This window comes from Argopecten irradians, unplaced genomic scaffold (genome assembly GCF_041381155.1).
Source record: "Argopecten irradians isolate NY unplaced genomic scaffold, Ai_NY scaffold_0864, whole genome shotgun sequence".
Taxonomy (NCBI): Eukaryota; Metazoa; Mollusca; class Bivalvia; order Pectinida; family Pectinidae; genus Argopecten; species Argopecten irradians.
The window spans coordinates 14,184-26,167 of record NW_027188331.1 but is presented as its reverse complement, the minus strand read 5'-3'; the positions used below and the strand labels follow the sequence as shown (position 1 = coordinate 26,167).

Genomic DNA, 11,984 nt, shown 5'->3' with positions numbered 1-11,984 from the left:
GATGACGTATTTAACAAGATAATGGTTAATGCATTTCTACCTCATTATTACCCTAGCCTGAAATGTTTTAAAGCTGTTATTTCTGTTATGACAGAGTTTATTTCAATGTGTTATGAGAGAGATTTATTTCAATGTGTTTTCTGTTTTCAGCCTCCGTTCACCTCTTCATGTACTATATGGACTCTTCCAATGACCAGACTGAAATGACCATTTACCTTTCTATCGGGACAATCAGCTATTCTAAATCTAAGATGTACCTTGGCCTTGGTAGGTTTAACCAACAAGTGTCTGTATCAGCTATGTTGTATACCATTGTGTTCAATGTTGTGCCTCCAGCATAACTAAAAGCTGAAAATAAATTAATTGAAAGAAGTAGAATGTATATATCTTATGAACATTTTCAACATTAACCAAACTACATAATGCACTGATATCGTCTGTAACATGATATTTTTGATTTTGTGTAGGTATTATAACGGCCATAATCTTCACCATCATACTGGTGATTGTCCTGTTCTTGTGTCAGAGGATCAGGATTGCTATCGGCCTGATAAAGGAAGCTAGCAGGTAAACAGCACCAATTCCACCACCACAACCACCGCTATCACCACCGTTACCACGTACATTACCGCCAGTGCTACCACGACCATCACAACGACGACCACCACCAATACAACCACCATCTCAAACCCCGACAACAATAGCAAAATCACCATTGGTGTAAAGCTATAAAAATGTAATCGGGACACATGAGCTTTATCACATTCTTTACATTTCTTTCCTGCGAACAATTGTTTAAACCTCACATAAGGCTAACGGAGATACTTTTATGGATTGCTCACGTATGACACCGTATTATGTTTCAGAGCCGTGGGAGGGATAAAGACAACTCTAGCCTTCCCCATTCTGACCATGGTTCTCCAGCTACTCGTGGTCGGATACTTCCTCATATTTGGAGCGTATCCTTATAACCATGTGCTCAACGAATGTTAAAGCTATTACGCCAGACTTAGACATATACTTTCCCTTTTCACATGTGTGAAAGATAACTAAATCAGATGTTTGATCGCCAATTTCGGTTCTGGTGAAGACCCAGTAACAATATGTTATAAGGTACAAAAATAACTGTTTTGTAAGTCAATCAACAGTAAAAATACTCCGGATCCGTGCATTAGGGACAGTCTTACCCTTTTACTTATGCATGAATCGCTCATATCAAAGCTGAATTTATGTATTAGAAGGGAAACAAACACAAAGCACAGAAATATTTCAGTAATGTAAATTAAACACGCTGTTATGAAAATCCAACGGTAAGATCTTGGCGAAGGGTATTTCCTTAACCTCTTGTTCAGATATCTGGCCTCCACAGGACGGGTCATGACTGCTGTCGAAAACACAACTTCAACGTGGTCAAACGGTCAATGGGATAAGGATGCTATTACGTCACAAGTGTCCGGCTTCCTTGGGAGCACGTGCGAGGTAAGTCATATTTCAGTTACTGAGTAGCCAAGATCGAAGTAGAAGGAGATAGTCGAGAGAAGTATTGTTTTCCTCCCCTGTACCTTCTTAACTGTAAATATGTTTTTTTAAAGAAAAAATTAATTAATCCTTCATAATAGCGAGACAAATGTAATAGCTATTTTGGTAAAATTGTTCATGGGGAATATATGCTATTTTTTAAATGTCAACATGCCAACGTTAGCAAATAATTATTAATTTGATAGAATTAATTGGTTTGTTTATTACTTATTGAACAGAATACCACGACGACATCTGACACATGCAGTTACCTGAAGAACCTTGAAGAGAAGTACTGTCATTGTTTCATATTGTTAACCCTACAAAAAAATATCATATCAAATTATATCCTATCCTTTAGCTATGTTATTAGTGCAGCCGGGTAAAATCCATCCTCAGATACTCAAGGGGTTACTTTCAGTGTGTAATATTATATATAGCAAAAACTACGGTTGTAACCGGTTGTGTACGATCTACCTGTTACAAAATTAATTTATAAGTGAATTTGATACATTTTCTGTTACGTTTCTACTTTCAGTTTCGTTATGTATGCGGCCTTCTACTCTCTGTTCATGTTTTTCTGGTTGATAAACTTCGTAATTGCGCTGGGACAGCTGACATTAGCTGGTGCATTCGCTTCCTATTACTGGGCGTTCCAGAAACCCAAAGACATCCCAGTATTCCCCTTGATCGGGGCCTTGTGGAGAGCAATCAGGTAGACTATTTGAAAAAGATTTGAAAGGATCTTTAATATTTTGTTCTTCCAAAATAGCTCATCATATCAAATACATTTAGAAAGGTGTCCGTAAGCTTAATATTTTTAATACTATTGGATTTTCTCATATTTAATGAAACTAGTACAACTAAAGTTGTGATCTACATTAAATAACAATGTAAAATTTCTACTTTATTACATGAGAAGTTTCCCTATGTCCTGATTACAGATACCACCTTGGGTCTCTGGCCTTTGGATCTTTCATCCTTGCCGTAGTAGCCATTATACGGGTCGTGCTAGAATACCTTGATCATAAACTCAACAAGAGTGAAAACATGGTGGCCAAGTTTGTCGTCAAGTAAGTGAAAAAAATCGGCAGGTTCGTCTAGGAGAAAGTTTGTTATCGTTAATTCTGTAATTTTCCGAAATGAAAATTCAATATTTAGGAATTACACTTATAACATCAGAACATTCAACTTTTAGATAACATCGTTTTTCAACAGGTGTCTAAAATGCTGTTTCTGGTGTCTGGAGAAATGCTTGAAATTCTTAACAAAGAATGCATATATACAGGTAAGTTGAAAGTACAATAAAAACAACATGTAATTGAAATTGAGAACATTAAAGAAGATGTATAAAGAAACATTCGATTATAAGAATTGTTGATGGGACATTTCAGTGGTATCAAAGGAAATTTTCTTCCTAAATACCACAAGAGGGCATCTGCAAACCATTTGAAAAAAATAATAATGTTTTTATCTAACGCGAAAGTTTTTAACATGCATAATTGTTCGGCGTGTTACGCATAAACTGTTTTCCAATATTAAAGGTAATCGTCACAAATACTAAGTATTATGATGTATTTGTGAAAACACACTAGCAGTTACTGTCTTCAAGTCGAAAGACGACTGTATACGTCAACACTCATTTTTATCTTCCATTTCTGCTTATTAAATGAATAATTAATGTTTAAAATTTTGCGGTCGTAGTTATGTGTACATTATGGATTCAACTCACAACTTAACTGTTTATCGGCAAGTTCTTTTAGAGTTTACAAATAAAAAGCGGTTGATTTAAAGTGATTTCTTTTCAGATGTCTATTCATGGAAAGAATTTCTGCTTCTCTGCTAAAGACGCATTCTTCATGATCATGCGAAATATCCTAAGGTAAGAAATGTTAATGTTTATGCATCTAAAAGAATGCAAGTTCTTTTCGTCGTTATCCAAGTTTGTCCTACATCCAGTCTTTCACAAAAGCTTGTGTAATTTGCGCATCTTTATCTTAATATTGTTTAGAGTAAATAAGGATCCAATTGGAGAAGATTGTGACATTTTCCCAACATTAAATGATATTAACCATGTTAGTCCTGTCATGTTTTTAATAAGACCACTTTCTTATAGGCTCATAAATGAGAAATTTCAGCACAATTTGGTCTGTCTATAAAGTACGCGTAATTGTATTTTTCTTTGTCTCTTGAATGGTTGTTATAGGCAGGCTTGGCTGTATATGTCTTACAAACATTTGTTTTAAAATGTGCAACGGTAATTAAACACTTTTCTCCAGACCATGTTCCGTGATAATACGCTTTAAAATACGTTAATAACCGATTAATTCTACCTGGTGATAGGATTAATCTCAGATAATTTTATATGATTTAATGCATGGTCTGTCTTTCATAATTTTGTTATATAGAGGAGTCAAATGATATTTACTGTTTGCCGTTCACAGGGTTGCTGTCGTTGACAAAGTAGCAGATTTCGTACTCTTTGTCGGTAAACTTGTCATCATTGGAGCAACGGGTTGGTATTTATTCCTTTCCTAATAATATTCTCTTTTTATCATGTCATGAAGATGATGGTATTGATAATTCTACATCTTATGAAGAGACTTTAACATTCTCAATTTAGAAATATTTCTATTTTGGCGCTTTTTGCCCCAGAACATTCAAAATTTTGCTCACTCTATTTTCTGTTTGTGGTTTTATTATAACGCGTATTCATTAATGGTCTAGTGATATCAGAATAATTTTTCGCGAAGACCACAGAAAATGAAACGCGGTATCTTCCTGTATGGTGTTTTAACATGAAATAATTAAATACTGTTTCGATTAACAATTAAAACTGTCTAATAGCTCAATAGATAATTTAATTGACGACTTATATGTAGTGGAAGAAAAACTGAAATTTGTTTTCTTCTTTTCATGATCAAAATTTGATATCAAACAATATCTTTTTTGAGGTTATAAAAAGGAACTAAAAAAAATCATGTGTTACTTTTCTACATGGCAATGTTTATGTACTTATGAATAAGCGCATACATAAATATCTACAGTAACATGAAATACGCTGTGCATACCATATCATCGCATTGATTCTACTTAAAGATGTGTTTTTGAGTCGATGGATTTCCTTACCTTGTCCTCCTCTTTAATATTTCTTGTCTAATTTCTTGTCTAATTAGCAAAGATATTATAGAATTAAATCAACCTTTGTAATGCATGTAACTTCTTGTCTTCAAATTGCTTGTGTTTTGGACTTTTGCTTTTACCTTATGCATCACTACAAATCTAAACGATGTAACTGGAAAGCAGGCACTGTATAACTAATACATCTGGAGTCATCTGGAGTCATCTGGAGTTTTGAAAAAGTACCGACACAGCATATTGTCCAATTTGTAAATGTGCATCATTTGTTTTCATTAATGTATTGTCTTGTTATGACAATGAAATATGTTGAAATGAAATGACTGTTTCAGAGGCACTAGCCTTCTACACGTTTATAACTACCTGGCTGACGACTTACTATCCGGATACGTGTCCACAAGTAATACCTACATCGCCACCTATTTGGTATGTTATCACGTGGCGTTAGTACGGGGGTTTCGAGATCCCAAAATGACGTGGGTAAAATTACTTGTTGATTGTTTTCAGATAATCATTGTTCAATGTTACCTGTTCAATATTTACAGATACTCACTGTTCAATGTTAACTGTCCATTGTTTACAGATCATCATCACTGATCAATGTTACCTGTTGTTGTTAACTGATTATCACTTTTCAATGTTACTTGTTCATTGTTTACAGACTATCATTGTTTAATGTTACTTGTTCAATATTTACCGATAATCACTGTTCAATGTTACCTGTTCATTATTTACAGATCATCACTGATCAATGTTACCTGTTCATTGTTAACTGATTATCACTGTTCAATGTTAACTGTTCATTGTTTATAGATCATCACTGTTCAATGCTACCTGTTGATTGTTTACTGATTATCACTGTTCAATGTTACCTGTTCATTGTTTACAGACTATCATTGTTCAGTGTTACTTGTTCAATGTTTACAGATCATCATTGTTCAATGTTACCTGTTCATTGTGTACAGATCATCATTGTTCAATGTTACATGTTCAATATTTAGAGATCATCACTGTTCAATGTTACTTGTTCAATGTTTACAGATTATTATTGTTCAACGTTACCTGTTCATTGTTTACTGATTATCACTATTCAATGTTACCTGTTCATTGTTTACTGATTATCACTGTTCTGTGTTACCTGTTCATTGTTTACTAATTATCACTGTTCAATGTTTCCTGTTCAATGTTTACAGATTATCATTGTTCAATGTTACCTGTTCATTGTTTACAGATCATCATTGTTTAATGTTACCTGTTTATTGTGTACAAATCATCATCGTTCAATCTTACCTGTTGATTGTTTACTGATTATCACTTTTCAATGTTACGTGTTCATTGTTTACAGACTATCATTGTTCAATGTTACCTGTTCATTGTTTACTGATTATCACTGTTCTGTGTTACCTGTTCATTGTTTATTGATTATCACTGTTCAATGTTACCTGTTCAATGTTTACAGATCATCATTGTTCAATTTTACCTGTTCATTGTTTACAGATTATCCTAGTGTGCGGCTACACTATCGCCACGGTTTTCTTTGATGTCTTTTCCATGGCCTTGTCAACATTGTTCATGTGCTTCTGTACGTATTACTATACTTTTATTATCATAAATATCATCCGGTTTATATGTGATTATACAATAGTTACATATTACCTTGGTTACATGTAACAATAGCATGGTTACATATTGCCATGGTTACATGTCCTTTCAAAAGATATAAATCAAAGCTTCATGGTGAAACTAAGAATATAGTAAAGTAAAGTATTACATAATGTTTTTTTTCTCAGCTTCAATGTGTTGAATCGATAAGTAGATTGAATTCTAAATTAATTGTTTGCGAATAATTCTACTTCGTTTATTTTTCTTTAGTGGAGGATATTGAAATGAATGACGGCTCTGTGGAGAAACCTTACTTTATGAGCAAAGAGTTGATGGGTGTTATCGGAGTGAAAAACGTCATTATCCAAGACAAACAGAAAAAAGGAGCAGGACCTACCGAAAACTTCTGATTTTATTTGTTTGAGGATCATTTCAGCAGATTAGACAACCGACAAACTTAGAAGCATGAAATACACTCTAGATCAGTGGTTAGATAATGCATATATTTATATACTGACATAGCTTGACAGACTTTTGTAACTAGCATTCGTGACGAATAATTGTTATAAATATTTTGTCACTTTTTGATCATCATTAATGACATTTTAAGCATATTGGGTCACTGACGAGTTCTTCATGGACTAAATAGCTGTATTCCAAATCATCACTTTTTTCTTTATGTCTCTGAGACAAGCCTAATAGTAGTTATATTTACTGTGAACTCTTTGTTTCTTATCGTTCACATCAAATTAATGTCTGCAACGTCGGACAAAGGTAATTATTTCGATATCATCTATTTGAGGTTATTTTAACATATTTTGACCCAGATTGCAAAATTGATGTTATGTTGTAAATACGATATGGCGTTCAAAACCGTGCATTTCACCACATCCATGACATTGATCAGTTTTTTTCAAATCAAAACAAATACTATTATTTATGTTAACGTATTAGAAGAATAGTTAACAGCATTATTATAATTTTGTTGCTTGATATATCTTTGTACTACAAAAAGGGCTGTCGTGTGAGATGAAAGAAAATACTGTTGTCAATATTTATTTAAAACAAGTTATTCTCATAATTATAAAAGAGACATAAATTCATGTACGGGACATTTTTCTGTGATACAATGTATATGTATATTGCTTTTTGTTGTTGTTTGTTACTTTGTGAAGTCATTACATTTGAATATAATTTGTTTTCTCTCATGACATATTTGTAATTTATTTATATATGAACATACTAATAAAATAAGAGGAAATGAAAATAGGCCGGTTTCGAAAATAAGCCTTGGATTCTCAATCAAAAGAAGAAAATATTTTTTTTTATTTCAGGATATTCTTTTAAATACGTTTTACTTCATTTGAACCATTTAAAGCATTTTACACCTTCGGTAGTTAAATACATGTTTGATATTTATTTAAGGAATGCTTTTTATTTGTTGTTGTTTACTGGTGTGTAAACTGCATTTTTTGTACAGATATTTTAAATGACACGTCATGTTGAAATATCTGTACAAAAAATGCAGTTTACACACCAGTAAACAACAAAAAAATTAAAAACATTCCTTATATTTACACTTCGACCGACCATTTCATTTAAATTTAGTGTTCCTGTGAAATAAACCTTCGTTTTTTCAACGCTCTACAATTGATAGAACAGCTGAGTAATTGATGGAATCGCGAAACAGCTGGCTCCAATTTGGCGGGAAAATATGTCAAGTTCCGGGAGTAAATAAAATATAGTTCCAAAATAACTTTATCGTTTTTAATCCATTACTCCATATGTTTTAATTTTTTAATTTTTTAATATTAACTCAATGGTTTCCATTGCATTCAAACTGATGTTGATATCGAACCTTTGTCATGGCATATATTTTGGCCTAACCGGATGCGCATTCACACAAGTCAGTGTTTCGGTTTGTGTTCTTGTGCAGCAGCCCTTCTGCGTTTACGCAAGTGTAAACGATTGCCCGGTAAGTAAGGTTATATAGGAAAGTGAAAACGGAAATGTAAATATTAAGTGTTAACGAGTATAAAATATTGCTATTTTTGATATTGGAAAAAAAATAAAACATGTATTAATTTGTAGAGTATAGAAATCGATTCAAACGTGATTCATCAAAATCTCTAAAATTTCATGATTGATTGATCATTTGTCATTTCCCTATATCTACCTATAGAAATTGATATTAAGATGAAACTTTATCAATCCAGTTATGAATACGTTTTAAAGCAAGTACAAATAAGACTATTTTGGTTATTATCATTGATACCAAGCAAAATTGTAGTATTTGGTTATTGTTTCTAAAAAAAAATCTTCAATGAAATATTGTCGGACTTTTGAACTAATGTCATAAATCATTATTAGCATTTTGAAGACAAATTATTAGGCTATCGTAGGTCGTTTTTATATGCAAAGATCTAAAAAGCATCGAAAGTTTTCGTCGTTTTTAAATAACTAGGACAAGGAAACACTCGCAATACTCAATTACATTTTGGTTAATCGTCACATATATTCCGATGTTCTTATACGAATCGTATTGGCTCAATCAACAGAAAACCAGTAATGAGCAAATTCATAAATATATTTTATCAACAATTAACAAAAACAATAAATATGGATTTCCACAGACGACCTGCCATATAGATGATTTTACACGATATCTGAAAGATGAAAGAAGAAATGATTAGACGAAATTCCATACAATTATTCTTTTAAAATTAAATAACAACTCGAGATGTTAGAAATGCTATGAAATGAAATGGAACAAGTGCAATTGATTGATATACAGCGAGCCTTTAGGCGAGTGGTATATTGTAGTATTTAAAGAGCTAGATACTAAGCCACAGAGTTAAGATTCTATTATCACATAACCGGTATAAATTGAAATATAGAAATAACTTTTTCGTTGCTATAACAACATGTTTTCTATGACGTCATTATTACTTGTGGCGTTAGATTTGCGTCTTACGATATTTACGACATAGCTGTATATAACAAAACCTTTTATTTAAATCAAGATTGTCCATTGACGTTGATAATCCTTATTTAGATTTAAACCATTACACAAAAGTCTGGGTAAATCAGCGTAAGAATATCTATATTGACAATATTAAATTAGATTAAACATACTTTAGTACTGTTGCTGCATTGACAGACAAGATGCTGACGTCACTGTCTATCCCAGAAGACCATTGCTTCCGTTAAAGAGGAGTGGGAGGATAAAGACAACGAATACTGCAAAATATAATGTTACAATATAAATGTTAGAACGACATGGGGCATCAAATAATACCATAGGACATGTACTGTATAAGCTTACAGTTACAGTGATGTATGATGTAAAAGTAACATATACATATACATTGTCAATGATTGCACAGTTCATAAAATATACGATTTGCAAGAAAAATATATTTTTCCTATGATCGTACAGTTCATATAATATACGATGTACATGTAAAAATAAATTGTCTATAATCATACAGTTCTTACAATATACTTTGTGAAAGTAAGATGTATGTTTTCTCCCATATTTGTCGATGTTACACACTACTTAAATATTACAGTTTGCAAATATTACATTGAAATGTTCAATAAGTATTATCACGGCCTTACATATATTTCAGACACTCATTAACTGTTTTTTTTACTGCTGGATCTAATGAAAGTATGCTATTAATTATATATTAAAATATTTTGCTACTTACAGAGAATTCCAATCTGTGTATTTTCGCCGTCAAACAGACCACTTCCAGCTTGTGCCACACCTGTGGGTGGGGGAGTCCCATTGGCATCGGCATCACTGGGGTACGAACAATGGTCTCCTCGACGTATCCTTTTCCGTATCCGTTTCCGTATCCATGGCCTTTTCCGTATCCGTTTCCGTATCCATGGCCTTTTTCGTATCCATGGTATCCATGGCTCATGCCAATTCCAGATGATACACCGGAGACATATCCGGAACTGTATTGTGGATAATGCATTGACTGATACTGATGACTGAAGTCATCGAATTCGTCAGCCAAACATGCGGTGAGGCCGAGGCAGAAGATGGCGGCGATCAATGTGGCGGAAAAGCTCTTCATCTTGTCCTACAAATGTTTGAAAATAGAAGGTTATTATAAATAGTAGGTTGGGGAAATTATTATGAGAACATTGATAAAACACCTGATAATAGTTATTATTTGTAGAAGGTTATTATAAATGGTAGCTTGATGAAATTAGAATGAGAACATTGATAAAACACCTGATGATAGTCGTTATCTATAACTAGCCGATATAGCAACGATGTAAAAACGTTAAAAATAAATCTAATTTTATACCGGGACAATAGCATCGTTTTTATATATTATGTTGTCGTGATAAATACATTATTTCTTATGAAAATTATTGCCCATCTCAGAAGAGTGATAATACTTAATAGTAAATAAAGATACCGAGTCTCGTAAATTATAACTTTTTGATAAAAAAATTCTATAGGTTGATATCCTATATCAAAGTATTGGGAAATTTTATGTAAAACTAGGCATCTAAAAAAATAAAAGCAAAGAAATGTTTATGAGGTATAACTAATACATAATAAAAGAAGTCAAATATTGATAATCTACGTGAAAATCCATCAAGCGGTGTAAAACACAAGATGGATATCAAAAAACGTTTATTACTACTAATTCATTATTGTTTATAACTATTTCTTATGATCGAATACCACCATCACTGATACTGTAAAGTCACTCTTATAGAAATTACAACGTATTTGGTTTTACAGAATGATATATCACCCTAATTCCAACGAGGTACTTAATATTCACATTTTTGAACACGAAAAACTTTTCTATAGACTTATCATAAAACAGCAAAAATCAAATTTGAAATTTCATGAATTTAATTAAAATCAAATCATTATGCAATAGACTTTAAAATTCCTCTATGAAGTAAGTCGAGTCTAACATTCAAATAAATTAGGATCATGTGTCCGGTTTGATATGTACGGACCCAGACGCGAATACGTAGATAGGTACTTACTGTCAATGTAGTGATTCCAAATGAATACCTTCTCAGTGAAGCCTCTTGTTTTTATACCTTTTAATTTTGATGCAATCACCGCCATGATGAAATTCAAGCTTACTGGTAGAAATATTCGCGACTTCCGGGTGTGGTCCGCCTTTGGCAGTACACGTTCGCCTCCAGCAGACTCGTGCTGGTGTAGGCGCGCTAGAATTACAATAAAATAGTAGGAATACCTAATTAAAGTACCACCATTTTACAGGTAACATCAGGTAGTCCGACTTTCATCGCCCTCGGGTTTATGTAATTATTACCTAACGTATGTAATAGTGAATACCTACACATGTCGTTATTAGGTCACGAGAACATATTATAGATTCTCAATGGAATTCGTTACCCAGTTATCAAGGGGCGTAACAGGCAGTAATCGTCACACGTTTTACGATTTCAAATGATTTCACTACTAATCAAATAAAAATATTCGAGTAAATGAAATGATGTTCATTATTTCAAAAATAACAAACTTTTTTCTGCTGAAACAAATTAAATCAAATTAAAATGCTTCTAATGACATTGAATGTCCAAAATAAATGTTTTATATTCATTACAAAAGCAATAGTCTGTCTGAAGTAACATCAATTTATACTTTAGAAAGTTTATTGAGCAGAAAATATAGCGGATAACAGAGTGATAATTGATTGAAACAGAAAGTT

The 11,984-nt window shown here is 32.7% G+C and overlaps 1 protein-coding gene and 1 pseudogene across 1 annotated transcript; one reads left to right on the top strand and one right to left on the bottom strand.

The window, feature by feature from the left end:
• The first annotated feature begins 148 nt into the window (after positions 1–148).
• On the top strand, positions 149–7,466 carry LOC138313714 (choline transporter-like protein 2). Its single transcript, XM_069254047.1, has 13 exons — positions 149–267; positions 468–567; positions 867–959; positions 1,353–1,479; positions 1,758–1,810; positions 2,057–2,233; positions 2,463–2,591; positions 2,737–2,806; positions 3,327–3,400; positions 3,963–4,033; positions 4,989–5,082; positions 6,154–6,238; positions 6,529–7,466. Coding segments are annotated over exons 1-12 (1,089 nt in total). The 5' UTR covers positions 149–167; the 3' UTR covers positions 6,155–6,238; positions 6,529–7,466.
• A 1,973-nt stretch (positions 7,467–9,439) lies between these two features.
• Positions 9,440–10,349, bottom strand: LOC138313715 (uncharacterized; annotated as a pseudogene).
• Positions 10,350–11,984: the final 1,635 nt, after the last annotated feature.

Bases quoted from the DNA above. Each gene is read 5' to 3' on its own strand.
- LOC138313714 (XM_069254047.1), top strand. From the start codon at position 168: ATGTACTATATGGACTCTTCCAATGACCAGACTGAAATGACCATTTAC. The intron at 268-467 runs GTAGGTTTAACC...GATTTTGTGTAG, and splicing joins TAAGATGTACCTTGGCCTTG to GTATTATAACGGCCATAATC. The intron at 960-1,352 runs GTATCCTTATAA...CCTCTTGTTCAG, and splicing joins TACTTCCTCATATTTGGAGC to ATATCTGGCCTCCACAGGAC.